General features: G+C 41.6%; 3 protein-coding genes, 1 long non-coding RNA gene and 1 pseudogene across 4 annotated transcripts; 4 read left to right on the top strand and 1 right to left on the bottom strand.

Moving 5' to 3' along the window:
* The first annotated feature begins 508 nt into the window (after positions 1-508).
* On the top strand, positions 509-3838 carry LOC6492925 (annotated as a pseudogene).
* Positions 3839-5427: 1589 nt separating this feature from the next.
* LOC6492926 (serine/threonine-protein kinase polo) lies at positions 5428-8423 on the top strand. The gene is made up of 5 exons (XM_001956628.4): positions 5428-5946; positions 6297-6521; positions 6585-7364; positions 7423-7851; positions 7910-8423. Exons 1-5 carry the CDS (start codon positions 5848-5850, stop codon positions 8102-8104), a joined length of 1728 nt encoding a protein of 575 aa, XP_001956664.1. The 5' UTR covers positions 5428-5847; the 3' UTR covers positions 8105-8423.
* Positions 8239-8723, bottom strand: LOC116655861. The gene is made up of 2 exons (XR_004310940.2): positions 8622-8723; positions 8239-8485 (listed from the first exon to the last, which is right to left on the bottom strand). It is a non-coding gene; the product is annotated as an uncharacterized LOC116655861 (long non-coding RNA).
* Positions 8724-8750: 27 nt separating this feature from the next.
* LOC6492927 (alpha-soluble NSF attachment protein) lies at positions 8751-11239 on the top strand. Its single transcript, XM_001956629.4, has 4 exons — positions 8751-9021; positions 9475-9790; positions 9850-10170; positions 10224-11239. The coding sequence occupies exons 1-4, from the start codon at positions 8930-8932 to the stop codon at positions 10371-10373; spliced, it is 879 nt and encodes a 292-aa protein (XP_001956665.1). The 5' UTR covers positions 8751-8929; the 3' UTR covers positions 10374-11239.
* Positions 11240-13440: 2201 nt separating this feature from the next.
* LOC6492928 lies at positions 13441-19196 on the top strand. Its single transcript, XM_032454551.1, has 3 exons — positions 13441-13656; positions 15190-15339; positions 17917-19196. The coding sequence occupies exons 1-3, from the start codon at positions 13645-13647 to the stop codon at positions 19072-19074; spliced, it is 1320 nt and encodes a 439-aa protein (XP_032310442.1). The 5' UTR covers positions 13441-13644; the 3' UTR covers positions 19075-19196.
* The last annotated feature ends 606 nt before the right edge of the window (positions 19197-19802 follow it).

Below are 19802 nucleotides of genomic sequence, written 5' to 3'. Positions count from 1 at the left end.
ATTTTCTTACTTTGGGCGGGATCAACAACCTTAAAATACCATTAAAATACATTTGAAAAATTGGCCCCACACTGTTTTGGGTCCTAGCTCAGAAATAAGAGGAGGCCCCAAAAAGCCCGATATTGCAGCTAATAGGTCAAAATATTGAGGGTAATTCCTGAAAGTTTCATAAAAATCGCTCCCTACGTTTTGGAGAAAATCGGATAAAAGTGGGCCAATCTCGTTGACGGCCCATTCAAAAATGACCACCAAAAATTGTTTTTAATATTCTGAAGCTCCAAGAGGAGGCCCCCATATGCACGGTAGTTGAGTCGATGTATCACCTTTTCTAGTATATCTGGAGCAAAAATCATTCAAATCGCTCCCTACAATTTTGAGAAAATCGATTTATAGTTCCCCATTGATTTTAATTGATAAGGGAGGCGCCAACTCGTGAACCGGAACCAGTCCACGAACAAGTTCGTTCCACTAGTTCCAAATCTACAGACCGCCTTTGTTGGGCATGAATATGCTTATTGAGTCCTTTACAGAGGATGCCCCATTATGCACGGTATGCCGTTGCAAAGCTAATTTTTCATATAATTTAATAAGACTATTTGCATTAAAATCGGTCCCTACGATTTGACGCAATTTATCTTTAAAAATTTCTGAATTTTCTTTACCAATACTGGACCTTGTTCCAAACACAAATCGCGCCAATGTTAAATTTGAATGGCCCCACATGCTTTCTTTATGGATGATGCCCCATTTTGCACGGTATACCATTGTAAAGCTAATTTTTTTCTGAATCGAATGAGATTATTTCTATCAGAATCGCTCCCTACGATTCGATGGAATCAAGTCTTGAAAATTTCTGAACCTATTTTACCAATACTGGCCCCATAACCGCTTCACATGTTTTGATGCTGGCTAACATGGCGGCAGCCATGATCGAATTTGAATTTCCCCATTATCTCCCCTTATAGAGGATGCCCCATTTTGCACGGTATATCACGAGAAAGCTAATTTTTTGCTTAATCGAATACCGGTAGTTTCATTCAAATCGCTCCCTACGATTCGATGGAATTAAGTATTCAAATTTGTACATGCTTAACAGGTGCTTAACAGCACAATGTTGTAAAAGCTCAACAGCCACATGTGTTGGCCTATTTTCAACACTGAATGGGCGCCATTCCACAAGCATGTACGCAACCGAGGATCGCGCATCTCAGCAGCTGCTGATTTTAGGTAAGGTGTTTTGTATTCACTTGTAAATGATTTTAAAATATTTATTATATGTGGCAGGCAAAAGAAGCTGATGCGCATAGGATCACCCTCCAGTTGGGCTGAATTCTCTGGCTCTTAGCGCTCCGGCAACTCGGAATCCCACATTGGTAGCAGTGATTCGAACTATTCTTCATCTCACTACAGTGGGCGCTCAAGGGGACGTGGCTTGCGGATCAGCAACATTGTGCAGGCCCAGATCGAGCAACTCTTCACGGCCGTGGCCAAGGACGCCATTTGTAGCTTCGATGTCACTTGCCTGGGATCACTACCGCATCACTACAGACAAAGTGACGAGCCTGCAAGTGACGAGTTTGCAGGAGCCACTGCGTCAGCTGTATCTGTCGGAGTGGGCCAATAAGGTGGGTACTACACATGGAATTTTGAAATAACTCATATCATAATCATCGTAATCTTATAGAAACTCAGCTTTGGCTCTTTGGAAATCTGTGCCACGGGACTACGGCTTAAGGTCAGTGCTACGGCCATCTCGAAAGGAGCCAGTCCCGACGGAGCGGAGGAGAATGAGGACCATTATTACGCCCTTCCACAACATTGCCGTGTGGTTGGCTTCGTCAGGTAAGATTAGTAGATTTCACTTCGACTTCATTTAATGTGACTTTCATTTTAGAATTAAACTCTTGTAAACTCTTGAATCACATGATCAAGGGGGACTTTCCGGGACTATGACCCCAGGTGGTGGACAACATCAGCTATCTATCTGCAGAATCATGATGTCAACGGCTGGAGTGGCGCCCTGATGAACATGTACCAGCCGGTGAAGACCTACGAGTACAAGCGGAGCGAGAAGCAAACGCCCATGAACGAGGCCATGAAGCTCTTGCTGCCGATGTTGGTGCGCCTCCTGACCGAGCAGTCGGTGCTGCTCCAGAAGCACATCCTTAAGATCTTCTTCGCCCTTACGCAGTACAGCCTGCCTCACCCCCAATGGGATTGGGATGTGTCCGATAGCTCCCATTTGGACGATGATGAGCACACCAAATTCGCCTACTGGAAGACCAAGAAGTGGGCTCTCCACTTCATGGTTTGCATGTTCGAATGGTAAGTTTCCCAAAGAATCACAAATTGTTTGCCGAAAACATTAATTTTTCTGTTTTTCTTTTTTAGGTATGGAAGTCTCAGCAACGTAGTTAGTGAAAATTACCTAAAATTCGCTGAGTGCTCGCCAACGTTCAGCTAAGGTGTCCTGGGGTTGTTTCTCAAGATCCTCGACCAGTACTGAAATCGTATCTATGTCGCGCCGCGTGTCCTCACGAATGTGCTCAACTATCTGAAGAATGCGTAAGTACCTGCCACTTTATCCCTAATCCCTAATAATAATATTATTTATGTTATTACACTTTTTAGTGTAAGCCAGGCCTATACCTGGAAGCTAATCAAGCCGCACAATAACTGCCACTATTATTCAGGATGCGATATTCCCCATCATGTCATTCACCGACTCAGATTAGGACCTGCGGGAGAAGGGACGAGTATGTCCGCCTGAAGTTTGGTAAATAATAGGAATCTGTTGAAACAAAAGAACCTACTTAATTCCCTAATTTTCAGATATATTTGAGGACTATGCCACGCCAGTTATGGCTGCCCAATTCATGCTGCATTCCATGTGCAAGAAACGCAAGGCCATGAGCACAATTATGCAGGTCATCACGTCGCCGAATGCGGACTACAAGCAAAAGGATGGTGCTCCGCACATGATTGGAACATTAGCGGATGTCCTGCTGAAGAAGGCTCAATACCGGGACCAAGTGGTATCTATGCTAACCACATACTTTTCCCGGAGTTCCAGAATCCCGCCGGCAATATGCGAGCGCGTGCATGTTGGGTTCTGCACTATTTCTGCGAAGTGCAGATAAAGAATCCCCAGGACCTGGCGGAGGTCATGCGGCTGACCACGAACGCCCTGCTAACGGACAAGGAACTGCCCTTTAAAGTGGAGGCGATCATTGGCCTGCAGATGTTCCTCTCATCCCAGGACGAGGCGACCCAATCCGTTGAGGGTCAGATTAAGAACATCACCAAGGAGTTGCTCACCATTATTGGTTAACCGTGAAACCGAGAACGAAGATCTGACCAACGTGATGCAAAAGATCGTGTGCACCTTAACGGAGCAACTGTTGCCGGTGGCCACCGAGATTTGCCAGCACTTGGCAACCACCTTCAGCCAGGTGCTGGAGCCCGAGGAGGGATCCGACGAGAAGGCCATCACCGCCATGAGTCTGCTCAACACCATCGAGACTCTGCTCAGTGTGATGGAGAAGCATCCCGACGTCCTCCTCAATGAAGGTCTATATTTTAAATTTTGGCGGCCAAGTCCATCTCGCCCGAGACGTGGCAGATGCTGGAACTGATCTACCAGGTATTCAAGAAGGACGGCATCGACTACTTCATCGACATTATGCCGGCTCTGCATATCTATGTGACTGTCGACACGCCCGCATTCCTCTCCAATCCCAACAGGCTGCTGGCTATTCTGGATGGCTGAAGAAACAAGAATAATAAAATAACACCTAAAAAATAACACATAAAAATAAAATGTAAATTATTCATTTGAATTTTTTTTTTTATTTTTATTTCATTTTATTTTTAATTTATTTTCTTGGTAACATATATTTTATTGATCGGCCAATCAGGCGTTTTCTGCACCGGCAAGTTCGGCACCATCTTCTGCTGCGAGTTCAACTGCTGCTGGTCCTGCTTCTGCTTGTCCTGCTGCTGTTCCTTCTGGCGATGCAGGGTTCCGGGCCCAACTTAATTCCATCGAATCGTAGGGAGCGATTTGAATGGAACTACCGGTATTCGATTAAGCAAAAAATTAGCTTTCTCGTGATATACCGTGCAAAATGGGGCATCCTCTATAAGGGGAGATAATGGGGAAATTCAAATTCGATCATGGCTGCCGCCATGTTGGCCAGCATCAAAACATGTGAAGCGGTTATGGGGCCAGTATTGGTAAAATAGGTTCAGAAATTTTCAAGACTTGATTCCATCGAATCGTAGGGAGCGATTCTGATAGAAATAATCTCATTCGATTCAGAAAAAAATTAGCTTTACAATGGTATACCGTGCAAAATGGGGCATCCTCCATAAAGAAAGCATGTGGGGCCATTCAAATTTAACATTGGCGCGATTTGTGTTTGGAACAAGGTCCAGTATTGGTAAAGAAAATTCAGAAATTTTTAAAGATAAATTGCGTCAAATCGTAGGGACCGATTTTAATGCAAATAGTCTTATTAAATTATATGAAAAATTAGCTTTGCAACGGCATACCGTGCATAATGGGGCATCCTCTGTAAAGGACTCAATAAGCATATTCATGCCCAACAAAGGCGGTCTGTAGATTTGGAACTAGTGGAACGAACTTGTTCGTGGACTGGTTCCGGTTCACGAGTTGGCGCCTCCCTTATCAATTAAAATCAATGGGGAACTATAAATCGATTTTCTCAAAATTGTAGGGAGCGATTTGAATGATTTTTGCTCCAGATATACTAGAAAAGGTGATACATCGACTCAACTACCGTGCATATGGGGGCCTCCTCTTGGAGCTTCAGAATATTAAAAACAATTTTTGGTGGTCATTTTTGAATGGGCCGTCAACGAGATTGGCCCACTTTTATCCGATTTTCTCCAAAACGTAGGGAGCGATTTTTATGAAACTTTCAGGAATTACCCTCAATATTTTGACCTATTAGCTGCAATATCGGGCTTTTTGGGGCCTCCTCTTATTTCTGAGCTAGGACCCAAAACAGTGTGGGGCCAATTTTTCAAATGTATTTTAATGGTATTTTAAAGTTGAGGATCCCGCCCAAAGTAAGAAAAAACTATAAATTATTCAATTCTTTACAATTCTAAGCTTTATTTCAATCAATTTAGTGGCTAAACAGTAAAATAATTGAAAATAAAAAAATTCGTTGCTGTGTTCCAATTCCACCGTTCCACTTCGACGCTAACTAGGCGACGCTAATTTGACGGACATTAAAAAATAATATTTGAAAACTCTAACGGCTACCCTAAACGTTTTCCAACCCTAACCGATAACTACTTTCGTAAAAAATATACCAAAAATCATCGATAAAAATTTGAAAAAAGGTAGCAGTCATATGATTAAAAGTACGATTTTCATTTTCATCATTTTATCTTACTAAAAAACATCAATAATTGGGAACAATTTTCTAATTTCATCAATTTTTTTAAAACGAAATTCCAGTAACAATTTAAATTAATAACGGCTAAAATTCACGTTGTTCAACACTACCGACCATTTATATTGGCGACATCGGCATTTACCATCTCTACATTCACAGCATTTTCAAAAAAATCGAACGGTTCCGCGCGTTCTCCGCTTTGCGTCTGTTTTCTGAGCCATATCGCTGTTGTCGGGCCAAGGGCCTAACTTGAAACTGATTGCTGCTTTTCCTGTCAATTGTGTGGATCTCGCAATTCGTCCCCATTTCCCGCGGCATTCGGTGTGATCTAAATTGGACTCGACGCGCAAAGGAATTTTTGCGACCACCTCGAGAACGCCAGTGCAAAAAGGAGCCCCAAAAGAAAAAAGTCTGCAAGATGGCCGCAAAGCCCGACGATAAGAGCTCGGATATTCCGGATCGCCTACATGACGCCAACCAGCGAAAGACCTACAAACGCATGCGGTTCTTTGGAAAGGTGAGTCCGGATGCGGGATCTCTAAAAAGAAGTTCCTGTAGCGTCTACGCATGCGGCTATGTCCTCAACGAGCGAACGTTTTTTTTGTCTCCTTTGCGCCCTTTCGTTCCTTTGTTGTTGTTGTTGCTCGAGGAACATGTGTGTCTGTATGCGTGAGAATGAAGGAACACAAGGCAATGCAGACAGTTGTGTTTTTTCTCTTTTTTGTTAAGTTTTGGCGCGACTTGTTAAATATGCATTTAAAAATTAAAATTAATTTAATCTTGATTGCCATTGATTGGTTCTTAATCAGTGGGGATCTAGAAGGTTAGGTGTAAAGGACTCTCTCACAAATTATTCTTTCCTTCTAGGGTGGTTTCGCCAAATGCTACGAAATTATTGATGTGGACACCGACGATGTGTTCGCCGGCAAGATCGTCTCCAAGAAGCTGATGATCAAGCACAATCAAAAGGAGAAGACAGCTCAGGAGATCACCATCCACCGCAGCCTCAACCATCCGAATATAGTCAAGTTCCACAGCTATTTCGAAGATCCCCAAAACATATACATTGTGCTGGAGCTATGCAAGAAACGGGTAATGAATATCATCCCCCTCACACACCAATTATTTAATTAATCCTTTATCTCTAATGATTAGTCCATGATGGAGCTGCACAAGCGGAGGAAAAGCATTACGGAGTTCGAGTGCCGGTACTACATCTATCAGATCATTCAGGGCGTCAAGTATCTGCACGACAACCGGATCATCCATCGTGACTTGAAGCTGGGAAATCTCTTCTTGAACGATTTGTTGCATGTGAAAATCGGCGACTTCGGTCTGGCTACACGCATCGAATATGAGGGCGAGCGGAAGAAGACTTTGTGCGGAACACCAAACTACATTGCCCCGGAGATCCTCACCAAGAAGGGGCACTCGTTTGAGGTAGACATTTGGTCGATCGGCTGTGTCATGTACACATTACTGGTGGGTCAGCCGCCGTTTGAGACCAAGACCCTAAAGGACACCTACTCGAAGATCAAGAAGTGCGAGTACCGGGTACCCAGTTACTTAAGGAAACCAGCTGCCGATATGGTTATTGCCATGCTGCAGCCGAATCCAGAGAGCCGACCTGCCATCGGTCAGCTGCTGAACTTTGAGTTCCTCAAGGGCTCGAAGGTGCCCATGTTCTTGCCCAGTTCTTGCCTGACGATGGCTCCGCGTCTGGGTAACAACGAAATCATCGAGGACTCGATCCACCGTAAGCCGCTATCAGAGATGAATGGCATTAGGGACGACACCCGGTTGGAGTCTACATTCCTCAAGGCCAATCTTCATGATGCCATCACAGCCTCAGCCCAGGTGTGTCGCCACAGCGAGGACTATCGCAGCGACATCGAGAGTCTGTACCAGCAGCTCACTAATCTCATCAATGGAAAGGTAATTATCTTTCATAATTCCTATTTAGCAAGTGTTTCTTAATAGTGTTCACTTTTAGCCGCGTATTCTGCAAGGAAACCTGGGCGACGAGAACACCGACCCAGCAGCTCAGCCTCTCTTCTGGATTTCCAAATGGGTCGACTACAGTGACAAATATGGCTTCGGGTACCAGCTGTGCGACGAGGGCATCGGCGTGATGTTCAACGACACCACAAAGCTTATTCTGCTGCCCAACCAGATGAACGTGCACTTCATCGACAAAGATGGAAAGGAGAGCTACATGACCACCACCGATTATTGCAAGACGCTCGATAAGAAGATGAAGTTGCTGTCCTACTTCAAGCGCTACATGATCGAGCATCTGGTGAAGGCGGGCGCCAACAACGTTAACATCGAAAGCGATCAGATCTCGCGTATGCCGCATTTACATTCCTGGTTCCGTACAACCTGCGCCGTGGTGATGCACCTCACCAACGGCTCCGTGCAGGTAAAATTAAGTCCCAGACTAAACTATTCATTTTTTAACCATTTATTTGTCCTTCCAGCTCAACTTCTCAGATCACATGAAGCTTATTCTGTGCCCGCGCATGAGTGCCATAACTTATATGGATCACGAAAAGAATTTCCGCACCTACCGTTTCTCTACCATCGTAGAGAACGGAGTGTCTAAAGATCTGTACCAGAAGATCCGCTATGCCCAGGAGAAACTTAGGAAAATGCTGGAGAAGATGTTCATCTGAGCGATGCCAGCAAACTACCATTGTAAGGTCAAATGTTAGTTTAAGTTAAGTCCCCATAGCTTTGGCCGACTTCGTCTATGGCTGCCCACCAACCCCCACCAATTCGCGAATCCTTTAAATTATAATAGTTTCTGTTTAAATTTTTACGCCTGTTCTCTATGTTTATTTAAAGTTTTATTGTTTTCGCCCTTTCATCATTTGCCGATAATCAATTCATACATTTTATACAATGATGGGCCGACCTTCAAAAATATATCTGTTTTATGGTTTTCGAACAAATTTAATAAAATTATAAGGAAATTTTTCCGAATTGATTAAATTGTGGCTGAAGAAAAACATATTTTCTATTTGCCTCCAGCTGACTGATGACCATTTTATATGCTGGAAACATTAAAACATCAATTATCATTTTAATTTGCAGTGCAGATTGGATGAAATTCGAATTAAATAGAAATTGTCGAAATATTTCACGATTTCCCTCATAGATACATAATAGAATTAAGTTTGTAACACTTACGAATCAGAAAGCGAATAATAAACGATTTAATAAAATATTAAGAAGCAAAATTGGTTTGTAACAGTTTTCTGATTGGAATGTGTAACGAGTATCAAATATCGATAACAACTGTGCGATAGGCACTAGAAGCATCGACCCAATCGATATGCAACTTGCGCATATTGATTTTATTTTCCTGCAGAATTAAAGATTCCAATACGTACACACTCGCAAAATCTGCGGAAATCCAGACAAAGCCGAGAAAAATCTTAACTTTTAGATGCGATAAGTGGCGAGGAAAGCGCTAGTCCTCGAGATACATATACAACATGGGTGATAACGAGCAAAAGGCGCTCCAGCTGATGGCCGAGGCCGAGAAGAAGTTGACCCAACAAAAGGGCTTTCTTGGATCACTATTCGGGTTCGTATCTTGTATATATTGGCATGGGAATGAGTTGGAATATACGTCTGCATAAATTTAATAGATTTGAAGATATTATTTCACATAAAAACGAACTTTTCTCATCAACATCTACACCTGTATTTCTGTATAGTTGTTTCGCACACCCCTCTCTGGGTTAGAACGCAAAATGTTGATTTTATATTATCATCGCCTATATCAGGTTATGCTGCAATGTATTCAAATATAGATAAGCCATATAACTCTTTCTGCCAAAGGTTGAATGATACACACAAAGTGCTTGTTTGTCGGCGATAACTTTCGAATGCGTGGGGTGATTCATAGTTTTCAAAAGTTTTAACTACCCGTTAACCAGTTATTAATAAGTTATTTGAAATTGGCTGATATTTAATATAGAAAAATAGTTTATTTATTTAACAAAAATCATTTATAAACAACTCTTTCCTATTTTAGCGGTTCTAACAAGGTGGAAGATGCCATCGAGTGCTACCAGCGGGCTGGCAACATGTTTAAGATGTCCAAGAACTGGACAAAGGCTGGCGAATGCTTCTGTGAGGCAGCCACTCTACACGCTCGGGCCGGAAGTCGCCACGATGCTGGAACCTGCTATGTGGATGCCTCGAACTGCTACAAGAAGGTGGATGTGGAGAGCGCCGTCAATTGCCTGATGAAGTCCATCGATATCTACACGGATATGGGCCGATTCACGATGGCTGCCAAGCATCATCAGAGCATTGCCGAGATGTACGAGGCTGATCCTCAAACTCTGGTACATAAACATAAGAATTTCATGTTATATAAAGCTAATTTTTGTTGTATATATCCCAGGCTAAGTCAATTCAGCACTATGAGCAGGCTGCTGATTTCTTCAAGGGCGAGGAGTCTGTCAGTTCGGCCAACAAGTGCATGCTGAAGGTGGCCCAGTATGCCGCTCAGTTGGAGGATTACGAGAAAGCAATATCCATTTACGAGCAGGTGGCTGCCTCTTCATTGGAGAGCTCTCTGCTCAAGTACAGTGCCAAGGAGTACTTCTTCCGGGCTGCCCTCTGCCACCTGAGTGTGGATTTGCTCAACGCCCAACATGCCATCGAGAAGTATGCGCAGCAATACCCAGCATTCCAGGACTCTCGAGAGTTCAAGCTTATTAAGGTATAAAATATATGATATATTATCATCATGATGTAAAAATATTGTCTCTATAGGTGCTGTGCGAGCATCTGGAGGAGCAGAACATTGAGGGATTCACAGAAGCAGTCAAGGATTACGATAGCATCTCCCGGCTGGATCAGTGGTACACCACAATTTTGCTTAGAATCAAGAAGGCTGCGGACGAGGATCCAGACTTGCGATAAAATAATCAATTACACTCTCTGATAAAGTCACATAAACATTTATTAAATGCTTTATTCGGTTCGGATATTAATCTACCTATATATATAACTAAAAGAAAATTATTAAACGTGTTGCATTGCTAAACCTGAAGGCACCCAATGAAAAAAAAAACAAAAACAATATTAAAATAGCCTGCTTAACCGCGTGAGGATAACTTACTGATTAGTCCATAAACCCATACTCTAGAGGTAACATCTAGCTCATGCAACGAATGAAATCAGAGCAAAAGCCACGGTTCATCTTGCTATTTGGTTACGTTTTCATTTCCTATATTGTGCGAGTTGAGGAATTGGATGTGACACTGTTATTTTTGTCTGTTTTTTGATTTGTGTTACTCATGTTATTTGTGAAACTAGCCAAATATTGAATTAGCTGCTGTTTTATTTGAATGCGTTAAAGGCCCTTTAGAGAACCTTGCCACCAATCTCAAAACTACTTAATACTTTATATATGTGTGTTAGATTATTTACGAAATGTCCCTGGTAGTGAACGAGAAAGAAATTAAAATTATGTTTCCATTACTGCACTCAGAAAAGTAAAAAAAACAATACGTTTAGATTGTACGCAATACACTATCTATGAATAAAATTTATGTCCATATAAGCATTAAAAAATTATCCCTATAAATATCCAAAATCAAAGGAAAAGGAATTCTTATAAATACTTGAGGGTCACATTTATAGAAATTCCATCTCGAAAAAAATTTTAAAAAATGTTTAGTAGATCAAATTCCTATAAACATGTACGAAAAAAAGTTATATTCCAATAAATAAACTTACGAAGGAGCTAACAAGTTTTGTGGCCATCGATTGGCCGGAACAAACAATATCAATATATTTATTAAACAATTAATCCATAAACTAACAACCACTATACACCACAATCCAACTAAAACACCCAAAGCAAATGAAAACGATCTAGGTAATGCCAGTAAGCGTGCATTACTCTGGATAATTCAAGTTTAAAATACATTAATAAAGTTAAATGCTTGGATTAATCTTGTCTTCGCATCAAACGATTTTATCAATATACGCACAACCGATCCTGCCATATCCATATGTCTTTTGAATTGAAACCATCAAAGAATTGAACTGTGAATACACTTTTTCATAGTATTTTTTTAATTTTTTTTCCAAATAGCTCTCTAGATGATTTTATGTTTGGGCACCAATGGACAAGTCTAGCTAGTTATATCTGTACAAACACCCAAGACTCAAGATAGTTTATGATCGGATACTCCTATAAGTATGCAACATAAGACTGTATATACTTGCTCATTTTCGTTTTTATTTTTATTTTAACAACTATTTTCTTAAAATTCATGTCTAGGAAGTATCTGGAGATTATTGTCGCATTAAAACAATAAGCGAATCATTGTTAAACCAACCGTAACTCCTTTCAGCCAACATTAAGCTAAGACTGTTGGAAATTTTCCCAAGCCTAGCAATTCGTACGATCGAAGCTCGAACACTTAATTTTAACACGGATAACTAGGATTAACTGGCAAAGTGGAGACACGACGCGGTCGCAAAGCAAATCGCCATTAATTTATGTAAAGTCGAAACGTAACGCTGGCAGATATAAATTTTATAATGCCATTAGACAGCTGCAGCGAAGCGTTGACGACGACTTTTACTTGCCGCCTGAATGCGGCGCCTGAAACCAAAAGTTGGGCATGCTGAATGGCCAAATCTGGAGGAGGAGTATCGCTGATATAAAAAATAAAAACAAACATGAAAGAAAAGCTGATTTCAGGCCGGGACGAAGCTTATATACCCTTGCAGTTAAATGGCGGTTGAATGATGGCCGATTCTTATAAACATGTCAGGATTAGACCAATTATTTTTAAAATTGATTCTAAAAAATCTTAAACTTAAGACGAAATAATCAACAACGTCGTTCCAATTTTTTTAGTTTTTTTATGGAAAAATTGTGCATAACTCGGCTAATTCTTGACCGATCGCAAAATGTTATACCTTCCCGATCTTAGAACTCCGAGTAGCATCATTTTCAATTAAAACCTGGCACCAAAATTTTGGACCCATTTTTCACAATTTTTTAAAGGGGTACATCATGATTTTGGCCAAAAATTGGACCAAATTTTTGTTGTTTGAATTTTGCAATCTTTTGATGCAGATTGAAGCGGATTCGAGTTGTGATTCATAAATGGTATTCCATTTTCTGATGGGCTGAGAAATGTTAAAGATATACATTAAAAAGTGATTAAAAAGTTTGGATTTTGGCCAAATTTAAAAGTATCATAAACGTTGTAAAATTTTTGAAATTTTGTCATGGAAAAAGGTGCATAACTCAGCGAATTCTTGACCGATCGCAAAATGTTATACCTTCCCGATCTTAGAACTTCGAGTAGCATCATTTTCAATCAAAACCTGGCAACAACATTTTTGACCCATTTTTCGAAAATTTTCAAAGGGGTACCATCATCATTTTGGCCAAAAAAAGCGTAAATTTTTAGTTCTCGTTTTTCACGAAATTTTGGTTTCTATCAGTGACTATTAGAACACTAATTCGAAATTGGAAGTCCATATTCAAATCTGATAGGAAATAACTTAAATATCGGCTAAAATGTGCTTCGAAAGTTAGTATTCTGACCAAAAGCCATCAACATGGATTTAATTTTGAAAGAGTTTTTTGATTTCGTAAGGCTTGATATCCTTTGTGAAAAATGATAACACCCTCCGGGTTAGGGTATAAAAAGCATCAGCTGAACGGGTTTATGAGCGGAGATCTCCACAAGCCAGGTATAATTGTCAATTAGACCGAGCTTAGGAAGCGACAAAGCAACCCACACCACATCCAATTCACGAAACAACACACCAACGGAGTTTTCCAGCTGCGATCCGCAATCTGCAATCTGCCATCGGTGGCGCATCGTCTGGCGAGTTGGAAGTGGATTTGAACCGGTGAAGCCGGAAAATCTTGTCGCCGGGAAAACGACAACGAAGCGAAAAGCTCAGCTCAGTGCCGGTCCCGTCTTCGTCTTCATCTATAAATACTTTGGCAATGCCGCGCCAACGCTTTAATTACGTTTTTGTCCTTGACATTGGACCACGGCAGCGGAAAGTGAAAAAAAGCGAGTAGAGAAATCTGAAACAGGAGGATCACTCGCAGCAGGCGAGCGACTGCAGCGCGTTTTCCCAGCGCTTTAAATCGCCAAGTGACAGTGTTCAGTGCTTTTCCTAGAATAATTAATACATTTATTACATTAATATGCGGTTGTATGTAAGTGTTGTGGGTTTTCAAGATTTTATTCATTGGTTGCACACATATTTTTGGCAAATCGAAATCGAGAGCGAAAGTTAGGAAAACAAAACTTTCACTTTGAGTGAAAGTCGTGCATATTTCCACGAATGCAAATGTCTCTTAAACATTTGGCAATAATAAAGGATTATATTTATGCTAATATTATTCTGTTAATTGAAACATTATTAAGGAAAATTATAGTTTTTGATATTTTTATGATTTGTACCAATTTTTTTTTTACCTAATCCTTATTCTAATAAGTTTCATTTTAATTTCTGGTAGCTTTTGTAGTGCACATAAAGTTTTATCATAGATTTTGTTCTCAAATTTTTATTGCGAAAAAAATAATCATAAATTAAAATGGGTAATTTTGGAAATACATATTTTCTTTTATATTTTTCCCTCAGTATCTCAGCTTATTTAATTTTGTATTGTTCTAAAAACTTATAAGGTATAACCTTTCTACCTCGCATTTCCGATAATGCAATCGCATTTAATTAGACTAAATATAGAGCCAATTAAGCCAGGACTATAGACCATTCTTTTCAGAACCTCTGCCCATGATGGCCTGGCCAAAAAGAGCAACTCGACTCTATTTGTTCAGAGGCATTGCAATCGGCATGCCTGGCATGCCATTCTTGACCAATCTCGTTGGCAGTTGGCAGAGATATTGAATGGCAGTCGTCGCTGTGCTAATTAAACCAAGTTGGGCCCCAAAATCAAAATCAAACCGAAACTGAAATCGAAACCCTCCCAAAGCAGCAAACCAGCAGAGACACATGCCAATCGGGGCTGGGCTGAACTGAGATCTCGTAATTCGTAGCCGAAAATCGAAAAATCGAAATATTTTGCAATTTGCAAAGAAACAAATGCAAGGCAATCGCATTTGGGAAAATTGAATTGTATAGAGTTGGTAGTGGATAGTGGCTAGTGGCTAGTGGCTACCATCCTGCCAGACCCGTTTCCATCTCGAAATCTCGGGCAGGGGCTCGGACTCGGGCTAGCCAACTACTGTAGCTACTGGTCTTAAGCAAAGCCATCAATCTCCAAAAAGTTTTCGCTGCCCGTTGCCGCTCCGCCGGTGCCCGGACAGACAGGCATTTGCTGTCATATATGCTCGATACAAATGTGCCCCTGCGTCTATCTGTCTGCCTAATTTTGGACAGGACAGCAAGGTGTATTTTGCTATTACCATTTGACAACTGTCACAACGCTGTATGACATGGTCTGGGATCGAGATCGCAGCCAATCTCCAAACACGCTCCTCCATGCGTTGTCCAATTAATTTTTGTGTCTCCTATATTTTATTTCAATCTTTTTTTTTGTTGGTTTAAAAATTTTCAATCTTTTGATTTCCTTTTTTGGGGCAGGGGCGAGGCATGCTCGCGTAATAATTTTGTGGGCAATTTATTAACTGTTTGCTATGTTTGCTTAACTTGTTTTATCGCTTCGTTTATTAAGCGCCCGATTGATAAAAACGCATTCATATTCCGCTTAAATGCCTTTTTACAGATAACGACCCATTCGCCGTCGCTGGCCATCCTGCTCGCCCTGGTCTGTCTCCTGCCACGCCTCTCCGCCATCGATGCTGTTCGGGGCGGGGCCGCCGTTGTGGTTGCCGACGACGATGATGATGAAACCATGGAGTATGCCCCACAATTTGTAAGTGCGCCAAACTGAAGCACCTTTTAAAAATAAGCGATTCCATTGAGTGGGAAAATAGTGGATTACAGTGGGAGTCTAGCCTTTTCTATATTAATAATTTTAACATCCAGAAAAAATAGAGAATTCCATATATCATACCATATAAATCATCATAAAACTAAATCTCATAATCCTACACTGACAGCTCCCAAGGAAAAAAACGAATAAAATTGATCGTTAGTCGACTTTTGAATCAAATAAATCATGACGTCTCACAATTAATTATTTATTTGATCGATCTATCAGAAAGTAGAGCGGAACCGACCACCGATTAATACATCAAAGTAGTTTAAGTCAAAATTCTCTGGTATACGCATAAATATACGTACCAGAGCTAATCTCTTGGATCGTGGAAAACGCATTTTCCGCCATTGAAAGTGAATGTTGTCTCAGTGCGAGTGCGAGTGCAGAATGTTCAATATCTTTCGATGGCTATGACCGCCTCCAACTTGCCGCCCACATAAATCAACTTGTTGGCCTGCCCCGGCTGACTTGCCAGGTCTGACTTGCACTCCATTGTTATGGAGTGCGAGAGGGGGTGGCTGGCTGGAAGACTGGCAGGTAGCCGAATATGTGAAAATGCGTTTTGCGTGCAGACACGATCGGGGCACAATCGAGAATTCGACAGCCTGGGGGCGCCATATATGGCATAAAACGCAGCTTGTGGCAGGCAACTTGTGGCTGCACCTACGATCCAAGTCAAGTCAAGTCAACTCAAGCGAAAGGTGGCCCGAAGGCGAGATTGAATTCTTTTCTTTTGTAACTGTTTCGGCGACAAGGTGCGTTTTTTTCGGTGAAACAAAAAAACCAAAAAAAAAAAGTTTAAAATGTTTTTCATGCTGTTCGATCGGTTTGGCCTGGCTGTTTTGGAGCTGTCAGAAATATTTTGATTTGGCCCCGGACTATGAGCTCTGAGCTCTGGAGCTCCCACGATCTGTCGGGCGATTTGTTGTCAAAATGTTGACAACGTTGCGTATGCGTAATTTGCATGTAATTGTGGAGTGATTGCGCGCATACGCCCTGTTAGCCAGGTAACCCAGTCAGCCAGTTAGCCAAATCATAAATTGCTCACCCATAAATTTATGAGTTAAAGTTCACACGCACCCACAAAATTGGCCACCAACTGCGACCGATGCCGCTGCTGCTGCTGCTCTCTTACCAATCTCCTGGGTGGCCACTGGAATAAGTTGACTTATGCAACTCTTATTAAAACCTCCATATATCCCAAGTAAAAAACAAATATATATATTACAGTATTAACTAAAGAAAACTATATTTATAAAGCGAATGCTTTTAAAATAAGTATTTTACAGTTTTAAAAAAAGAAGTTTCATATTTTCAAATTGATCTAGAGTTCTAGTGTTGGAAAATGCCCTCTTTTAAAAAATGGTGGTGGTAATAAATCAGTTTTGTATAACAACTTCCGTGTTTGAGGATAATAAAGAATAATGGGACTTCCCCCAATTATTAGGTTTCCTTTTAAGGATGCTCTACTGTACCGATGGCTGCTGCTCAGGTTACACTCGCTTGTAATCATTTGTTTCGTCCGGACAGCGACAGCAGAGCAGGGAGTTAAAATTGATAGGCAGCGAACAACTGCAGCAGCACCAACAGTTACTACCAAAAGTATCCAATACTACTGCTAGGCAGCCATACACAAAAAAATGTATATAACATAAAATAAAATACAACAAAAAACTAAATTGCGGGCATTTGTAAGCGAGTGTGCGTGGCCATTTATGGACGTCTGCGCTTAATTGAAGCCAGCGCCAAAGCATGCGAAAAACTTTTGCAATTTGCCTTAGAAATACTGAAGGTGCCAAAAAAGAAGGGGAAAACGCATAAGCTAACGTGTCCAAATGACACCGAATGCTCTACATTTTATATTAATTGAATTTATGTAAATTTTTTCGGTTTCTCTAGTGGCCGTCTATATGGGGTTAATGTGTGGTGCAGAGGCTATAAATAACAATCTAGAATGTCATTTAAGTTTAAACTAAAGTCGTTAGCACTTAACACTATCATTAGAAAAGGATAAGGCAACGTTTACATTAATTAACAATAAATATTTTGAAGTAAGTAATTCAAAAAACTAGTTTTAAATATTATTTTCATAAAAGTTAGAAGCTAGGATATATGTTTGACTTCTAGGGTTAAATCGTTTTAATTAATAATAAAATTGCTTTGACTTCAATGCCGGCTGTAGATCAAACGAAAACTCAATCCCCCAAAGAACTAAAAACCCAACCCAAAGGCCTCCTCCAGTGGCTCTCAAACTGTGCACAGCGCGCGTTCTTGCCTTGACACAAAAAGGTTGAATTTGTTTCAATTTTTTTCTACTTCTTTTTCGGCTTTTATTCAATTTTTTGTATATTTTTTTTGTTGCCATGAAAACACATAAAATTCTACAGACGTTGACATAGCCATTGGGGCTTTTGGAAAAATGTGCGTACGAATTTTAGGTGCGGTTTGAAGTCGCTGGAGATTTGAGTGTTTAATGGTCTAAGATATCGTATTTTGCATATTTCTTTGTAGGAACATCCCGGCTATGCCTTTAGCTATGGCGTCAAGGATCTACATACTGGCGATGTCAAGTCCCAGTGGGAGTCCCGCGACGGTGATGGCGTCAAGGGACACTATAGTATCCTCGAGCCCGACGGATCCATTCGAACCGTTCACTATACGGCGGATGCCAAGAAGGGATTTAATGCCATTGTCAAGACTGTGGGTGCCAATTCGCATCCGATCACCGAGACCCCGGAGGGAAGTAATCAGCTCAACGACGACACCTCGCAGTCGAAGATAAATCACTACAGCAAGGATCAGGAGCACATTGTCCTGAGCTCCGACATCAAGCCTCTGAAGAAACCCATTGAGGACTTGACGCACTCGCACCCGAAGATTCCCAGCCTGATTGAGATCAAGCCGCATGCCAGGATCAAGCAGGTGCCCATGGACATGGATCCGGGAATCAGAGACCGACTACAGCAGGCCAGGGATACGTACTACAAGCAGATTGGCGCCGCCCACAGGGAGAGGGAACTGGAGAGGGAGCGTGAACGGGACCGGGAACGAGATGACTATTCACAGAAACTGCAACCGGCTTTCGCTCTTCAGGAGGGCGACTGGAAGGCAGTGATCGTAAACGAGCCCAAGGAGTACCGTCCTTATTATAACCCAGGATCTCCCGTCCACTCGCAGCATCCCTACTACGAGCACTACAAGCCCAAGGAGCTGCCCCAGAACTACATCCACAAGCCGTCGGTGCCGCAGCAGTCCCTGCACACCAGCTACTCCCCCTCCAAACCACGGGTCAGCATCTCCGACAACCATATCCACCAGAAGAAGGTGGTTCACACCACGCCCGGCCTGAAGCACTACAAGTACAAGGGCGTGTCCAAGAGCTATGCCCGCCCTGACTACTCTAGCTACTTCCACCGCAAACCCAAGAAGCTGCGTCCCCTGCATCCCAAGCAGAAGCCTCGCGCCCAGAGACCCGAAAAACAAGGACCAGTGCTCTTCCCCGACATCCTGGAGGACGATTTCGATGACTTCGAGGAGGACGAGCAGGGCACAGCCTCGGCCAGCCTGGTGGAGAGCATGGTGCGCCAGGATAAGAAGCACATGATCCCCATGTACGCGGGAGGACACAGTTTTAAATCGAACAGCTATCGCACTTTGGAAGGGGTGTAGATTGTAGGGTATACAGCTGTCGTATAAGTGCTTCCTTAATTTATTTTTTCCGTTGTATGCGTAATTTATTTGTTCAGTATTTAAGCATTTAGTTATTGTTTGTTAAAAATAAATGAATCGTGTCTTAAGAGGTGTTTTGATTTGGGTGGGAACTGGATTTGGATATGGATTGGTTCTTGTAGGTGGTGGTATTCCTCTTCATAACTTCATTATGACTTTAAACTCTTTGTAGTTCGAAGAATATGATTATTAAAACTAGAAAAGCTACCTTTGACAACCCAAATCTTTATTTTCTTGGAGGCAGCTACACTTGCCCAGGATTTTGCATCATAAATCATGGAAAATCTCAGGCCAAGCCAAAACAATAAGCCTCGTGGGCTGACAGGAAATTGCTAACAAGATAGCCAAAGATCCCCGACTTGTGATCTCGCGGATCTCGTACAATGCCCAACCTCCAATTGAGTTTTGTGATTTTGCGTTGCAAGTTGCAAGTTGCTAGGAGTTGCAACAGCAACGCCATCCGACAACGAAAGCGACAACCATAAATTAACACCAGCTCGCATTAATTATTTCAAGCCGACAACGCAGCTACGAAAACGCCCCAAAAATGTATATATTCAAAGGAAAAAGTTATAGATACTCTATCATTTTAAGAGGTTTTTAAAACAATTAATAAAATTAGAAGTATGTTAGAGATGTAATATCTTTTTAAGAAAAAAATTAATACA

Source organism: Drosophila ananassae, chromosome 2R, assembly GCF_017639315.1.
Source record: "Drosophila ananassae strain 14024-0371.13 chromosome 2R, ASM1763931v2, whole genome shotgun sequence".
NCBI classification, from domain to species: domain Eukaryota; kingdom Metazoa; phylum Arthropoda; class Insecta; order Diptera; family Drosophilidae; genus Drosophila; species Drosophila ananassae.
This window is presented reverse-complemented; position numbering and strand designations above follow the sequence as displayed.